Source organism: Aquarana catesbeiana, linkage group LG09 (assembly GCF_042186555.1).
Source record: "Aquarana catesbeiana isolate 2022-GZ linkage group LG09, ASM4218655v1, whole genome shotgun sequence".
NCBI classification, from domain to species: domain Eukaryota; kingdom Metazoa; phylum Chordata; class Amphibia; order Anura; family Ranidae; genus Aquarana; species Aquarana catesbeiana.
In genome coordinates, this window is record NC_133332.1 from 301,552,323 (window position 1) to 301,569,422 (window position 17,100).

At 42.6% G+C, this 17,100-nt stretch overlaps 1 protein-coding gene across 8 annotated transcripts in view; it reads right to left on the reverse strand.

The window, feature by feature from the left end:
• Window positions 1-1,301: 1,301 nt before the first annotated feature.
• The window catches only part of RAPGEF1 (Rap guanine nucleotide exchange factor 1), a 162,824-nt gene continuing 147,025 nt past the window's right edge, over window positions 1,302-17,100 (reverse strand). For all 8 annotated transcript variants that reach the window (XM_073600514.1, XM_073600513.1, XM_073600517.1 and 5 more), the window contains 13 exons: window positions 16,320-16,408; window positions 13,017-13,140; window positions 12,855-12,930; window positions 12,080-12,164; window positions 10,082-10,174; window positions 8,022-8,210; window positions 7,718-7,802; window positions 6,631-6,725; window positions 6,456-6,534; window positions 3,952-4,053; window positions 3,772-3,869; window positions 3,567-3,695; window positions 1,302-2,342 (listed from right to left, as the gene is read on the reverse strand). In XM_073600514.1, coding sequence (XP_073456615.1) covers window positions 2,192-2,342; window positions 3,567-3,695; window positions 3,772-3,869; window positions 3,952-4,053; window positions 6,456-6,534; window positions 6,631-6,725; window positions 7,718-7,802; window positions 8,022-8,210; window positions 10,082-10,174; window positions 12,080-12,164; window positions 12,855-12,930; window positions 13,017-13,140; window positions 16,320-16,408 — 1,395 coding nt within the window. In that variant the 3' untranslated portion in view covers window positions 1,302-2,191. The remainder of the gene's footprint in view (window positions 2,343-3,566; window positions 3,696-3,771; window positions 3,870-3,951; window positions 4,054-6,455; window positions 6,535-6,630; window positions 6,726-7,717; window positions 7,803-8,021; window positions 8,211-10,081; window positions 10,175-12,079; window positions 12,165-12,854; window positions 12,931-13,016; window positions 13,141-16,319; window positions 16,409-17,100) is intronic.

The window sequence follows — 17,100 nt, forward strand, 5'->3', positions numbered from 1 at the left end:
CAGACATTACAGGAAGATTACCCAGGCATTCCTGAAAGTCGTTTCTAAAGTGGCATCAAAGTAGTATTCAAGTCGCCAGGAAGTCACCTGGCAAAGTAGGTCGTAGCAGTGTGAACCGACCCTAGGCTATGCTTAGAAGCAGCTGGGGATCAGATTACATTCTACAAGTACAGTCATTAAATTGAGACAATTGGAAGAGATAGCTATAGGCTTATTCATGCAAGAAAATGAGGAAAAAAACAATAAGAAAATAGATTGCATGAAAAAAAATTGGAGGTAATTGCACCGAAATATGAGAACATCAAGGCCTCATATGCACACTAAGCTTCAAAAACAAAACAAAAAAACCCAAAAACGGTGCTTTTACAGGGCTTTTTTTTTGGCGTGTGCAATATGCAGCTTTTATTACATTTTTTTTAACCAGCTTTTCTTCTGCCAGACGTTTCGTGTTATTCAGAGAGGCTAAATAAATATCCCATGTGCATGAGACCTAAAGATAAAGTCAAAATTTGTTTTAAAAATGTTGGATGTAACGGCCTCTGATTTTACTGCTGTCTTTGTCCTCTGTTGGGGTTATCTCCCCTCCTTTCTTGTTGTGACACCAGGAAAGGACGTGAGGGGGGAATTCCAAAATGGGAAAACACACACACCGCAACAAAAACTTGAGAGATTCTAACATACTATAGCACATTTATGAACAATGTTGATATCTTTGTTCAGTGACTGAGCAATGTATATATACGACATGGCTGAACACACTATATAACCAAGTGACACCAAGTTATAAAGTTTGTCTACTCACTGTAAATGAAAAAATGCTTAAAGGATAAGTGCATGTCAAACTAACTGCATTTATTCTTTTTTGCTCCTTCCCCTGATCTAACCCAACCCCATTCTCCCACTCCACAGATGCATACCTAGGTAAATCTGACAGCTGTGGCTCCACTCAGAGTGGTGCACGTTTTCACTGTTCCGGCCATGCCTGCACGTTACAGCACCATAAATATCTACAAAGCCGTGTCCTGACGTGTCAGGAGATGATTCCATAATAAGGGTCTGAAAAGCAGAGGCTTGGCCAGATACTGAAGACTTGTGCCGATGGATGTAAACAAACAGTGGAACCACGCGTCTGATCGAGGTAGGTATGCATCTGTGGAGGGGGAAGGTGGTTAGGTGACGTTCAGTCGGGAAGAGCGTAAGAAGAGTACATGCACTTTATTTTAAAATCCTTCAAATAATTCCTTGTTAACTTCATATGATCAGGTAATCCCATTCCATGCCCACATGCAATCAAGTCGTGATTGAATTTCATTTTTTTATTTAAATTAATATTTCTGTAACCTCATGACCACCATACGTTTTACTTAAGGTATGTAATGGTACTTTTTGGTGTGAGAGGTCAATGTACACAGGTCCTATAAGTTCAGAATTGTCACAATGGATGCAGAATCGCCATGTCACTACTTTCGGAAGTGGTGACGCATGACTACGTTTAAAACATTTGACCTGCCACATAAGACAGTTTTTGTTTTCACTTTCTTCGCCTGCCCATGTCTCGGCTGGCACAGATTCTAATGTCTGTCTTGTGTTTTACTCTCCTATGTACATTACACACTCAGTCTTTGTATATTCAACATGCAACATAAAAAAAAATATAATAGTACATCACATTTATCTGCCGTCCCGACCCAAATACTGATATATATACAGGAGCACGCTGCCCTCTGCTTGTGGATGGAGGGGAAGCGTTGGCAGAATTTAAAACAGAATATGAAGTTGGCAAATAAAAAAAGTTTACAATGAATATCTGGTCTCTGCAGCTAGTTTTTACTAGCCTGATGATGTCCCATAAGTCCTTAGGTAATGAAAGGGCAAGTTCGTTGTGATCACTCGAGCCACAGAGCGATACCCACCATGTCTGCAGTCCACATTTGGTGATGAAAGGCAGGGAGGTCCAGAGTGACATGGCACAGAGATCTGTGACTCCTGATGGTACTCAGGGGTCACTAAATAACAGAAGACAACTGTGGGTGGGGTGACCCATGTCTTTGGGAGAGGGGTAGGGAGTCAGTGACAACCAGTAAACAAAGAATATCCCCTGTAGCCTCTTCAGTTGCCTTCAGCCCCCCCTTTACAGGAGAGATTTCTTCTTCATAGTCCTTGTGGCAGTCTTGTCTGCCTCCCTCATATCTTAGGTCTTTTCATCTCTCTCTGTTTTCCTTCGTGTTATATTACGGGGTTTGATTTTTAAGGACAGTTCCCATAGAGCCTCCTCGGCCAGGTGGTCGCTGAAGTCGTTGAAAAAAGAGATGATTTCGTCATTGCGGCGAATCTCGTAGTGACTGTGGGAGAAATTGTGATATCTGTATTAAATTCATTAATCGGTTTAGATCAACCAATTCTTTAGAGCTTTACACAAGCTTAGATGACCAAATTTAACAGCAACTATATGCATTGGTTAACTTGACAATAACCCTAAACAATTTAAATATTTTTATTAATGACAAAAGGCTTTAATTTGGCTTAACTTAAAAAACTGCCCTACTCTTTATAGGAGTGTGTGTATATATAACTTTTTTTATTACGAATTATATAGCTGCCAGAGATCACATGATCAGGAACAACTGTTCATAGCAGTATAAAGCCAATGTATTTCGGTGCCAAACACACTTCAGGGGACACTCATTTAAAAGGGCTCATTTGCACTAGGTTGATGAGCTGCGTTGATGAGCCCCGAACAATGCAGGCTCTACGAAAGGACACACAGAAAACAATTATTCTCTGTGTGCCCTGTTCATTCATGCGTGTTGTGTAAAAATGCTTGCATTTTTAGATTAGATTCAATAATGCTGTGGACTTTCAGGTAGTCCTGCTCGAGAAGTACCCTGTATTTGTGTCTGTAAAGTGAATACATATACCACAAGAGCGCCTTACTTTGATATATTTGACTCCTCTTAGGGCTTAGTACTAGTGTTTGTGGTGTACGGCTACAATTCTTACATAGGTAGCACAAGCCTCAAAGTAAAACATTTCTTTACTTCCTCTGAGACAGTCCCATTGCTGCTCATGGTGGGGGATTTCAGCAGCAGAGGCAGTTCTAACAATCCAAAAAACAGTGGACAGTGCTAGGTACAGTCAGGTGCTGATTGACAAACTACAAGCCTGTAAATCTGTAATAATGCTGATAGCCATGTTGCTGGAGCGTGCAAAAACAGATCGGACTACAGATGTGCATACATGGGTACATGCACCCAGCTGCAAGAGGGCCAGGCAGAGCATTCTGCCTGAATGTGCCCTGTATGACCCTCTCATGGCTGAGTGCATGTACCCTAAAAGCGTAACTAAAGTTCTACTATGCAAAAGTGTATTGAAGGGGTTAGGGAAAAGGCCTGGAAGTTTTATTTTTATATAATAATGAATTTGTTCTTTGAATAAGAGAGTGAATTTTAATTACAAGCCCGCTTTAATAACCATTTGTCAAGGACAGAAGTCAAGATGTAACCGGGTAATAGAGAAACAAACTATTAAATACAGTGAGAAGACCATGTAAATGGCATTGTACTTACACTTGCTGGAACCGCCTCATACTATCTAGGATATTAAACTGCTGCCATCTCTTGGAGAAGTTTACTTTGCCATCAATATGGTCTGGATTCCCCAGGTGCACAAAGGTGAGGTCCTGCAGGATCAGACCCCTAGATGAAAGGAACTAGAGATCAGCACAGGTCTAGTGAATAGTATTTTCAGCTGCTTGTAGAGAAGAAAACTTACAAGTAGGGTATACATGGGGGCTCCACCTCAGAAAGCGCTGCCCGGTATGCTCGGAAGGAAGACGAGCTGTCTATCAGTGTGCAGTATTCAGCCAAGCCCTATGGAGATCAAGTTCAATGTATTATTCCAACAGGTACAAGCAGAAATATACAATACCATTAACACAATCCCAAAACTCACCTCTGATGTCTGCTTCTGCCACTCCAGACGGCGGATGGGAGCAGAGTCCAATGCAGAGAGGATGGCAAGGTAAGAGTTGAAGTTGTTCAGTTTTCTCAGGTGCTGCAGAACAAAATGTTACAAAAACAGAGATCCTGAATCCATGTCTTTAACCAATGTGGGGAACCCCCTTTGCTAAATAACGACAACATACCAAGTAAGTTAAGTATAATGTATTTCAAGTATGAGCAAGGCAATCAAATACTATCCAGCATGAGACAAAAGAAAATTAAATTCAAAGTTCCACTGCACAAATTTGAGGGGATGCATTGTTCAACATGCAACCCCACATGTCCTCGCTATATGCGCTCATCTTCTAAAAGCGATCAGCAGAAAATTTAGAGGATAAGTTCATCTTTTTAACCACTTGACCTCTGGAAGATTGACCCCCCTTCATGACAAGGCCATTGTTTGCTATACGGCACTGCGTTACTTTAACGGCCAATTGCTTGGTTGTGCAGCACTGTACCCAAATAAAATATATGTCTTCCCCCCCCCCCCTAAACAGAGCTTTCTTTAGGTGGTATTTGATCACCACCGCTTTTTCTATTGTTTGCTATAAACAAAAAAAGACCAACAATTTTGGGGAAAAAAAAAAACACAATTTTTTATTTTCTGCTAAAAAAAAAAAAAAAAAAAAAATGAAAAAAAAATAAATAAATAAATAAATCTAATTTCTTCATCAATTTAGGCCAATATGTAGTCTGCTACAAAAAATCCCAATAAGCCTAAATTGATTGGTTTACTTGAAGGTTTTTGTGTCTACAAACTATGGGTTGTGTTTATGGAATTTTTTTTTATACTAGTAATGGATCAGCGACTGAGATTTTGCAGAGGACATTCTGACACTGACACTTTGCCTGGAACCAGTGACCCTAATATAGTGATCTGTGCTAAAAATATGCACTGTCACTATACTATGACACTGGCTGAGAAGAAGTTAAACATCTAGGGCGATCAAAGGGTTAACTGTGTGTGTGTTAACTGTGTGCTGCTTTTACCAAGGGAAGTAATGGATTCTAGTCCCTGCTTTGCAGGTACACAGAATTAATTCCCTCCCTCATGTCAGAACTGGGATATGCCTTGTTTACATAGGCATATCTCAGTCCTCTGTGTACTGCTGATGATTACAGCAAAAGCATGTGCGTCCCCTGCAGGCGGATGTCTGGAATTACACATACATACATTATATATATATATGTGATTTGGTGCACAGCCGCCACTCTGTAGAGGTAAAACTACTATAAGGCGGTAGGCAAGCGGTTAAAGAAAATAAATGCACATCTTTTTGCAGGTTAAAAAAAAATGTGCATTAATATTTTTTTTTACTTTGAGCCTGTGTAAAGCATTGCACCAGCAATAAGCAGATCGCGGGTGCCATACAGGACTCCTGCAGACTTGTCAGTGTATCTGTCTGCTCGTACCTCGTTTGGGCAGACAGATACACACTTACAGGAAGAGCCAAACTACCAGAGTGCTCAACAGTGCCATGGTAGTTCATTGAGGACTACAAGCCAATAGCCAAAGGCTGTCGGTACTTTTAGTTTTCCATTCACAGAACTCTGTAAGTGAATGACGCGGTCGGGTGAGTGGAGCCCTGCGCGGCTGCGTTTTTTCATTTTAAATAGCAAAAAAGATCCCCCACTTGCTTTTACTGGAGGTAGCTGAGCGGACAGTGGCTGCAATAGTTAGAACATGTTCCACCCTAAAAACGGGTGAAACATGTAACATGTTTCTGAAGGTGAACTTATCCTTTAAAATGCAACTGTCCATGGATCAAAGGTGTCAGAAAGATTTGCAGATCACAAATGAGATCCTACAGCGCTGAGCATGGCTAGGAACCAGACAGACAACCTGCCTAACAAATTATAGCTTAAAGGAATCTAGTGTTTTTGCATATATACATACTACTGTTCAATGCTATAAAATACTCAATGCTATACTTCCCACTTGTAAGCTAGATGTGGAATCATCTGAAACAGACTTGAACTGCTGCCAATGTTAGCTTTTTTAATGCTGTCTAAATCCCTGCTGAAGAGATTTTCTTGTCAGATTTTAAAAGCAGTCTTGTATCCTTATAGCAGATTTTTCTTCATTGTCCATCACCTGGACCGGAACTGAGGTGAAATCTCACTCATGGGACACAGATAACAATAAAATCCTGATAGAGAATCTAAACATTCCTAATCAGACTAGAAAATTAGTTTTCATCCCTGCTCATGTCCCTGTTGGGAGTATTTCTCCACAGCCATCAAATAGACAGGAAGTGACGAGAAATCTCCCACACAGGGACAGAGACAGCAAGAAAGCTCTCCCCCACTCTATCCAAATTAAAGTGTTGGCTGAAATTTGAGTTAATTTAGTTCCCAAACATGGCTCCTAAACTCTATTATTTGCCCATCCATGGACCTAAATATTAGCTGGTAATAAAGAAAGGGCAGCTGAGCTGATGATGTGTTGCTCACCTTCATAATTTTGATGAATTTCAGCAGCAACCTCTCTCGGTCTTGTGCCTTCTCTTGCAGCATGATGATGGATCGCACCCTGTAATAGAGGGGGCAGAGCTCAGCCTTAACAGTTAGGGTTTATTTTCTCTCTTACGCGAGTCTCTTATCAATCCATAACAATTTTGTATCTTACCAGTAGGACATGTTGTTAAAGTGCTCCGTGAACTGTGTCAGGTTTGGGCTTTTCTCCTCGTTTTGCTCTTTTGCCCACAACAAAACCTCAGGGATCTAAATAGGAAAGAGCAGATTAAAGTTCTGACATTTCAGTGCAAGGAGTCATTTTGTGCTTTGGTGCCATATCTATGAAAATTAAAATCAGTGCAAAGTGTACAGCGTGGTTGGCGGAGAAATTAAGCACTCGGACTGTGCTGACAGTTTGAACTGGAATCTGGATCTCCGAAAACAATGTAAACATTATTAACCACTAGCCAATCGCTAGCAGTAGATTTAATGCTGGTGGGTGGCTCCCCCAGGCACTGCGACATATCCGCACGTTCCATTGCACATGTGCACTGGCAAGTCCCCTGGGGCGCACTCTGTGACTATTGTGGTACACAGTATTGGACTGCCCTGAGCAGACCGGATACCACGTCATCGATATGCAATCACACCTAGTGGAATCCATTCATGACAACATTATTGCTTACTACTGTGTGTGATCTGTGATTGGTTACCAGTGATTCACATGGTACCAGGGCCAGTCACAGCACCCTGTACCATGTGATAGCTGTGGGCCAATCAGAGTATCACAATTGTAAACACTGAGTCATGAATGAAAGCCATTCATGACAGTTCAAACGATTGCTGTTACAGTGATCATGTATATACTCCTTTATGAATGCCAACATTGCCAGATACTTCTATTATTTAACACTTTCTAGAAAGCTAGTTGCCTGGCTGTCTCCGGCTGCAAAAGTTTGAGATACCAGCCCAGAACTGGTAGGCAACAAGTGAAGTCAGAAATCCTGATTCTGCATACTAGTATGAGGTCTTTGGAACTCCACGACAACCAGAACTTTCAGCGATGAGCGCAGGTTTCCTTTATCGATCAGTGAGCATTTTTTGAGGTGTGATAAAGTAGTTTGATTGTGTGTGACATATATAAGTGTTATTAGTGTTCACGTTTCTCGCCTTCAAGCTTTTATGGAGAAATCAAGCAAGCTGATCTGCAAGGTAGCACAGCTTAAACACCACAATCCGTGTTTTCCCAGTAAACCCACCTCAATCTTGTAGAAAAGCTCTGCATCCAGAAGGGTCAGCTGTTCTGCAATTTCATGACTGTGGAAGTCATGGAGGGTCCCAGGCCTGTAAACGCACAGATTCCAGAATTAGTCTCCTGGTTATACCACCACAGACACAATTATACAACACAGATAAGGTTTGCTGCAGAAATTGCATGGCAGAGGAATTCTGAGATGTTGAAACAAAAGACCATCAACCACTGTACAGGAATTACATATGAAAGCGAACACCATATTTTTTATACATGGGACAAAATGCTGTTAAATTGGAAGACATTCATACCTTGCAGCAACGCCCCTGGCAGCAAGTGGTCTCATGGCGGAGTTGCAGTGACTCTGCATCCTCTTGTTATCTACTTTTTCCAGGATGTTCTTCCGCAGTACTCGGGCCAGACTCAGCTCCCCTTTACACACCAGCTTGAACACCAATTCCATCAGCAGCTTCAAGATTTCATCCGTCAGCTCTACCAAACTACAAAAATAGGGGGGGGGGGGGACAGTAAAAATCTCAGTCCAAAGAAACACCACTTGGCCAGTTATACTTTCAGTGCAAACATATGCCCATCATTCAGCAAGGAGGAGGCTGTCAATGCTGTCCACCTGCTGAACACTCTAGTTATCTGGTTGTTATCTTCACTGACTGGCTTCAACACTATGAATCAATGGCTTGCAGCAGCATGCAAATCAGGAAAATCTAATTTCTTTACCTGCATTTTTCATTTGCGATAGTGTCTTAGAGTACCAAAGCCAGAAAGCCAGCTCAATCAGTCAGACAACTTACATGTTCAGAACTACTCCACTACTCCTCTAGCACTTTGCAGGGTGTAAGGAGGAGCCCCGAGGCAGAGCATGTTACTACTGCCTATGTGGGTGGGATCTGTACTGCTCCAATCACAGAGCCTGGAGAGGCGAGCGGAGCCATAGACATCCCTCCAGCACAAGTAGCAGTGGTAAAATAATGCCCGGATCTAGGGGGTACTGGGAGGGGTGGGCCTGCCCCCTTCCATTCCAAGCCCTCCACCACCCCCGATGCTTGCTGGCAGTCTCCCATCCCCGCATGGTACACATCAGCATAGCTGCACTAAGAGTTTCTCCTCCCCATCCCATTCGCTTACAGCTACAATGTGCACAGTATATAGCTAGCTACTGCCACTAAGTTACCATTCCTACCATGGAAAATTACAGGTCAAAACTGCAACCAGTAGCTAGAAATACACTTCGCACGGAATTGGATTTCAGCTCCAGTGTGTGCTGTGTGGGGAGCGGCAGCTCTGCTTGTGTCCAGGCTGTGTACAATGCAGGGATGGGAGACAAAGCTCTGCCTAATGCACTGCAGGGACCCCTGTACTGTGCCCTCCTACACCCCCTTACTGTGCATCCTACCACCCTGTACTGAGCCCTCCTACCTACCCCCCCTTACTGAGCCCCCTACCCCCCTGTACTGAGCCCTCATACCCCACCCCCCTTACTGTGCATCTAACCCCCCTTACTGTGCCCTCCTATCCTAACCCCCTGTACTGTGCCCTCCTAACCCCCTGTACTGTGCCCTCCCTGTGTTGTCCCTTTTTGTCTCCACCAGCTGTCACCTCTGGCCCCATGTCTCCCAATGACCCTCCCATCCCCTTCTGCCCAGTGATCACAGCCTTTTCCATCCCAACTCCCCCACCCCACAATCCTTATTTCACCCCACCCTCAACTACTCTAACCTCACCCCAGTTTCACCCAACTACCCCCCCCCCCCCCCCCCCAAAACCACCCCTCTACCTAGGCGATGGGTATCTGTAATTTGTATCGCCGGGTACTAGAAAGAAAAAAAAAAAAGTATCCGCACTCGGTGTTAAAAAAAAAAAAAAATGGTATTGGTGCATCCCTAATTGTAACCTCTGTTTCCCAAAGAAAAGGTTCATAATAATTGCTTGCTAATCTGAAACAAGTTTACAGGTTGGTGTGTTCATCTTCACTGGCTCAATACTGGTTGTTTGCTCAGTGATGTCATGGTGAGGAGCGGGGCTAAGCACCAACTTGGACAGATGTTGAAATCCTATGCAGAGCATGTTCCTAGGATCAAGTGATTAGAAGATTAACAAAGGTATTTGCAGGAAAAAATGCCTACAAATGTAGTTTTATCAGACCAGACACTTTATGGGACCTGACAAGTTCACATTAGAGATAAAAGCCTTGTAATTAATTCAATTAACACCAGTCGCACTGTTTACACAGCAATGTGAAGATTGGTCCTATAAAATTGAATTTACTACCTGTCAGAGGGACCACTTCTGAGCAGGTCACGATTGTATACCAATAAATCATTCGGCGTCAGTCTGATAACTGCGTGTTACTTACCAGAGTTCATCCACCACTCTCACCAGCACGAAGAAGGTGTTCTTGCTCACTCGCTGCTTGAACGTGTCCTGGAAGTGGCAGAATCTCTCATACGTTGAACGTAGTTAAAGAAAACAGTCACCAATTCAGTTTTATATAAAATATCTTAAGCAATTCAGCGGGAGTAGTTTGTTTTCTAGAAATTGTAAATCCCATGTAAATTATTTATCTTTTACTGGTTTAGCCTATTATTCAATAATTGGTTTTAACAACTCCAGGTGCAGAGCGATAATACAGGCATTGGTCTGGGAAACATTCAGAAAAATATGGTTCTCCTACTCTGTACATGCTCTGGAAATGTAATTGGGGTGTGTTGGTGACTGCACTGCTATAACTTCCATGGGCTTCTGCATACAGTTGCCACACACATTTCTCTGCTGGCCCACATAGACTGTCAACAGAGGAAACCAAGTCATTTCTGATACAAATCAGTGGAATTCACAGGTAATATAAACATTTCACAATATAACTGGTATCATAAATCTTACTTTCCTGGGGGGACTACAAACACATTTTAAAATTAACCAAATTTTCTGTACGCTTTTTCTATATACCTTTCCTTAAACATCATCTGTACTATTATACTTTGTCACAAACCCAATAAAAATATATTCATCTAATAGAGGACACCTTTTCAGTGGGCAGACCTGAATGATAAAGAGAAAGTTTTCCTTTGAGAAGAGTAAGAGCCCATTCACACAGGGGCAACACGACTTCCAGCACGACTTTGGGAGGCAACTTGGACACGACTTGAGTATGAATCACAGCACGACTTGGGGCAACTTACAACACAACTTGAAGTCGCCTCCAGGACAGGGAACCTTACAAGTGGCCAATCAGAGCTTATCAGCTGTGTGTGAGAAGGAGGGGGCTGGCTGTTTAGTGGAGGAAATTACTTTCTATTTCTTTTCTGCTTCCTGTAAAGTTGCCTCAGTATGAACAGTGATCAGACTTGGAGGCAACTTCCATTGAAATCAATGGGTACAAGTTGCCTTCAAGTCGGATTGAAGTAGTACAGGAACCTTTTCTGAAGTCGGAGCGACTGCAGTAGTGTGCATTAAGACAGATCCATTCACTTACATTGATTTTTTCGTGTAGCGCGACTTGAGGCGACTAGGGGCGACTTGGGGCGACTTGAAGTGGGATCCAAAGTTGCCCCTGTGTGAATGGGCTCTAAGAGTCCAAACATGGGCAGAAACAGCCTTCTCAACAGCAGGGGGCAGCACTAGTCCATAGCTTGTGTTACTGGTTGCTGAGCACACTGCATAGGAAAGAAAATCCAAATATAGGAAGTGCTGTCAATATTAAAATCCATTACCAATACTATGCTCCCATCCCCCTTCCCAGTCAGTTAAACCAATTCTACCTAAAGGGAAGCCCATAGAAACATCTACAGTTTTTAGTGTCACTGACCTACCGCTGTATGATTGTTCCAGGTTGGTGACCCCCAAGGTAGTGAAGCAAGAATTAGTATCGGAGCCTGCACATTTAAAAATAAGTCAGAAATGGGAGTTTCCATGTTTCTGAATTTACAGGGTTCACTGGGAAAGCAATACTGGAAAAATTGCAGAGGCTACCATTGCCGAATATCTGCTAAAAATTACAACTTGTCTGGCCATCTCTGACTTTTGTGAGATGCTGACCTGGAATAAGCCATTAAACTCCTAATCAACATACTGGTTTCAAGTCAGTAACTTAGCATGTACCAAATGCATTGTTCACCATGATAGCCAGGGAATTAGTATTTTCAGAATAGCAAAGGCAGGCTCAATAATCCCTTAGTGCAAATTTCTTGCATTCTCTTAGAAATTGTCTATCAAGGCCTTTGGTGTCAGGGAGATTGTATGAAGGGGAATGAGAGACACTAGCTGAACAATGCTACCTTACTCAACCATTAAAAACTCTACGACGACAATATCACAGCCTGCATGATGTTTCCTTGCCATATGGAAAGGATATCTGTACTGCAGCTTCTCAATCAGCTCCTCCGGTGTAATGAATGTCCGGTAAGTGGTCAGGAAAGCCTCGCAATAAAGAACCAGATCTGCAGGAGAGAATTCAGCATAAAAATATATTTTACCGTGTCTCAGAAACATCACATGTAAATAGACTAGCTGTGTGATTGTGGAAATCTGGAAAGCTGGATAAAGCATCTCGTCCAGAGTCCACCCACATCTCAGAACTCTGAGATCATACAGACACACGCTGTAGCAAGAAGAGCCCCGGGGCAACCCTTATCCGAGAGGAAACTCCTTGGAATGTAACCCGGATCTGTGCACAGCTCTCCTCTATCAGCTGATACATTGAACTGAGCGCTGACCGCCACCCATATAATCAGCTCTTTTCCAAAAAACAGGAGTACTGAATATAAGACTATATATAGTGGCAGCCTTCACAGACAAATAATTTACAGAAGGTTAATTTAAAAAAGGGCAATATCAGGCAAACCAGCACAGAGCTGAAACAATTTTTTACATGACACTATAATAATGGACCTAATTTTGTGATTCAAGTGACCTTCACCCAAATGCCTCCCCTTCCTGGGCACCCTCAAGGTAGTGACACAGCGATGTCAAAAATGCTACAAAATGTAAGTCAATGGTAAGAGATTAATGCCTCTCTCATTCAGCAGATGAGGGAGAATAAGATGAAAACAGATGGGGTTTGACATTAGCCTAACTGATGGTGTGAATATTTCCTGATCGATGTGAAGGTGGTGTAGAAAAAGGCTTACCTTTTCGGTCCGTCTCTGTGGCATGGACAAGTAAGATATCTCCAGAACCACCCCTGACATCTGGTCCATCATCACCCTGCATGTACAAAGCTCATCAGTCACTTTTACAAAAGAATTAAAAGGGGATCAGCCACTTCCACCATCCACTATGAGCTGGCTCACCTCTTGTTTCAGCGTCAGTTTTGCCATGATCTCATTGTGGTCTACAAGGGAAAGTTCATCCAATTCCTCGCTCTCCTCTGCCTCTGGTATTTCATGATTATGCCCACCAGGAGAATTGGGGAGCCTGTAAAATTAAGGTTATCAGCATGTTATGAATGTGGATCAACAAGGCAAAAGATAGGCTGCGACTCTGCACAGGATCATGATATACATATAGCATCCCTGGGGCCATGGGATCAACATGCTGTGACCTAAATACCCCTGCTGGTTCCTTTTATTAGATCAATCAATAGAATATTACACAGCTAGTCACCACTGTATCGGTTCAACTGTCATTTAAAGAAACCCGCACTGAGAGAAATAAAAGGTTGCCTCCATTTGAAAACACTGCTTGGCTGTCACGCTGATTCACTGGCTTTTGTGTTTTCTGAGCCACTGGTCTGGAACAAGCATTCGGGACCAGGAGTTTTGATTTCACTCTTAAAGTGGTTTTAAAGGCACAAGGCTTTTTACATGTATGCATGAAGGTAAACAACCTTCTGTGTGCAGCAGCCCCCACCCCCCCTCCCCAAATACTTCCATTAACACCCTCTGGATCCAGTGATGTCCATGAGAGCCTTGTCTCTCTGGGGTCTCGCACTCCTGGTTGCTTTCGGCAGCAGTGGGAGCCATTGACTCTCGCTGCTGTCAATCACAGCCAGTGAGCCAATCAGCAGACAGCGGGGGCGTGACCGAGCCATTTATACACGGAGCCGCGTTTCGGAAGTGCGCCTGCCTGGGTGCCCCCACAGCAAGCTTAACCACCGGAAGAATGGAAAAAAGAATACAATCGACCCTTATGTGGTAACAGTGAGGCCCATTCACCTACAAACTCCGGTACCTTGATGCCAGATGCAATGTTTGAAGGTAACAGCCAAACTGACCATTTTTTATTTTCTCAGTGCAGGTCACAGAATGTAAAGTCTGATTGATTGCTATGGTCACAGCTTTCATTCTTATTTTGTCGTCTTTCAATTACAACAGCCTGCACTGCTACCTATATGCAGTATAAATTGGGTAAGAGACACATGCTAAGACAGTACATTTTATTACATCTCCCTCTATAGCAGAGAGCCCAGCCCACTTCTATTACAGAGCAAGCACCACGGACAGCCTCACGGCAGCTGTATAAGGGGTCATTAATGAACCTATCATTAAAACTAACACTGCGTGTGAAATAACTGTAATTAACTGGAGTCTTTCTATGCATGGCAATGAGCAGAGGTGGTAAATGCTTCTTAATAAGGAACCGACACGGTGGCAAGTGGAATGACTGGAAGCCACAAATAACACAAGCTGCTTGACATGGAAATGTAATCGTTTAGCATGCTATTATTTGCCTGGATGATGAAAGAGACAAGGTGAGCGAGGAGGAGGAGGAGGCAATAGGGAGAGAAGCACAGAGGACAGGCTAGACAGATAGAACAAGAATGAACTGAAAGATCACAAAGCAGTGAGCACACAGAGCAAAGTACTGGAAGATAAGACACATGAGGGGGGAGGTATGACACAGGAAATGCAAGCTGTGTCTATAAATGACAGGGTCTTAAAACATTATAATTAATTAGAGGCCCTGCTGGCTCTTTTATGTTAATGCGGTAGTAAACTTGGGCATTTAAAAAAAACGAACTCCCCTGCAAGGCAATGACATATGGTGTTAGTATGCATCCCATACTAGCACGTTATGAAATACTTGTAATCTAATAAAGAAAATACCAGAATCCTCACTCATTATATGTAATTTAAACAAAAATAATTAATTGTATGAATGTATACTGTATCGTCAATCTGACGGGATACCTCCCTGAAAGCCGTGGGCTATATATGGAAACAAAAAGAGAAAGAGGGGACAAAGATATGTCCCCAGAAGGCAGTCCAAGGGAGAATCAACCACCATGGTTGATTCTCTCTTGGACTGCCTTCTGGGGACATATCTTTGTCCCCTCTTTCTCTTTTTGTTTCCATTATGAAATACTTACCTTAGAACAAAGCCCTCCCGTGGCGCACTGTCGCAGGGGCTCTCATCTTTACCAAGTCTTCCTTCTGGGTTTGCAGGCTGTATGAATTGGCCGAGCCGCGATGACATCACTCCTGCAAGTCACAGCCCTGGCACAGGTCTCTGAAAGTACGGCATGGGTATGCCATCCCTTCAGAGTGCATGCGCCGGTGATGTCACCAGCTGCATGTTGTGTAAATATCTCCTAAACATTTAGGAGATATTCACTGCACCTACAGCTAAGCCTTATTATAGGCTTACCTGTAGGTATACGTTCAAAAGTGGATTTTACTACCACTTTAAAGTCAAAAAATATTTTCAATGTCCCAGCAGCAAGTTAGTTCTTGTCTGATACCAGGGATAAACACGATAGCTGCACTTACTAAGTCACCAGCCAGAGTAGTGCGCCCAAGCTCCTTAAAACAAGAGGTAACCATTTGTCATCTGTGTCACAAACCAAAAAAAAAAAGAATTTAATAAGGCTGCTGCTGCATCACTTTTCTGGCACTTATCCCTCTGGATAATGCACCAAATTAATAAGGCATTTGTGACACTTCTGGTTCTGACAGCTACTCATGCACCAAATTCAGGTAGTTCTGAAATGAAGCACTTTTATAGTGTCACATTGAACGCGCCATTTTTACATTATGTCACATTGAACGCGACAAATGTAAAAGCAGTGTTAATTAAGACCAACTCTCTTTTGGCCTATTAAGAAAAAAACTGTCTCAGACAAATTATGTGAAAGCGTCTCGGGTGCATTCTAAAAGTAGTGCAGCATGATCCAAATTCAAGTACACATTCTAGACAGGTATATGAATTTGGCACATTCTTCACTACTTAAAAGTCGGTAAACCTGATTACAGGAGAATATGGCACATAAATGTACTCAGGAGTGCGCTGTTTCTTCCTCATTGTCCAAACAAATGTTCAGATGAATTTGGGACAAAGGTGTATTGCTAACCTGCCATATGGCCCGCTTTTAAAGGTCCAATAACAGGCAGTGCTGTCTAGCAGACACGCAAAGATTACAAAACTGGTTCAGCACATAATTCCTTTGGCATCTACAACAGTTTAGATGCATATGCATTTTGATTGTATGTTAGGTTGTCTGTCTGGAGTTAAGCTTTGAAAATAAATGAGAATAAAGCATGTGGATCAAATGTTTCGGGTATAAAATGAACAGGAAGGAAGAACATGAATGTATTGCTTTATGTGGGTCATGGGACTAGAAACAAGGAAGAGGAAGGACAGAAATAGTACAGTACCTGTCCGTGGTTTCGTGGTTCTCACTGCCAGGAGCGCAAGGCTGAGAAGAGGAAGCTCTCTGATGTTCGTCATCAATTAAAGGAGATTCCTGCAGGAGACCAAAGCCATTACTTTCACTATAATTCATACACAATATATTATGGTAATGTAAGCTAGATCATGGGACACTTCCCCTTCTCTACAGGTCACACTGATCATTCACTGCTGTTATCACATTTACCAACACACAGGCGCCCTTCTCACCACACCACATTCTTCTACATCCATGCAGAATTACATTAGTATTATATAGGAACTAAACCCTGACACTTCCCTACAACTCCCTCAACTAAAATAACAAAAACAGCAACTACTAAAACACACAAATTCAAAGGTACTTTTCCTTTATGCAATGCAAAATTCACAGGACACAAAACAAGAAGCTTTCCAGGGTAGCATGTACCTGTTCCTTATACTCGATGAGGCAGCCATTTTAATACAGGGGTGCAAGGTGACATCACTGAGGCCTTAAGCAGAATGGTAACCAGGAACATTACTAACTAGCTTAACAGGGCCTGGGCCTCCTCCAAACTAATCTCTAACCCAAACTCCTACATTTTGTATGCCCCAGGCTGTCCAAGCTCATCTCTACTGGCCATCATGTGCATCGTTTGTGCTGTATAAGGGGTAATTTAGTAAGCAATAACTTTCTGCTGTAATGGAAACTTCTGGATTGTTGATTTAACTCAGCTCTTCATAATCCTTCAATGATTTTTTTTTTTTATTTCTAAAAGCAGAATG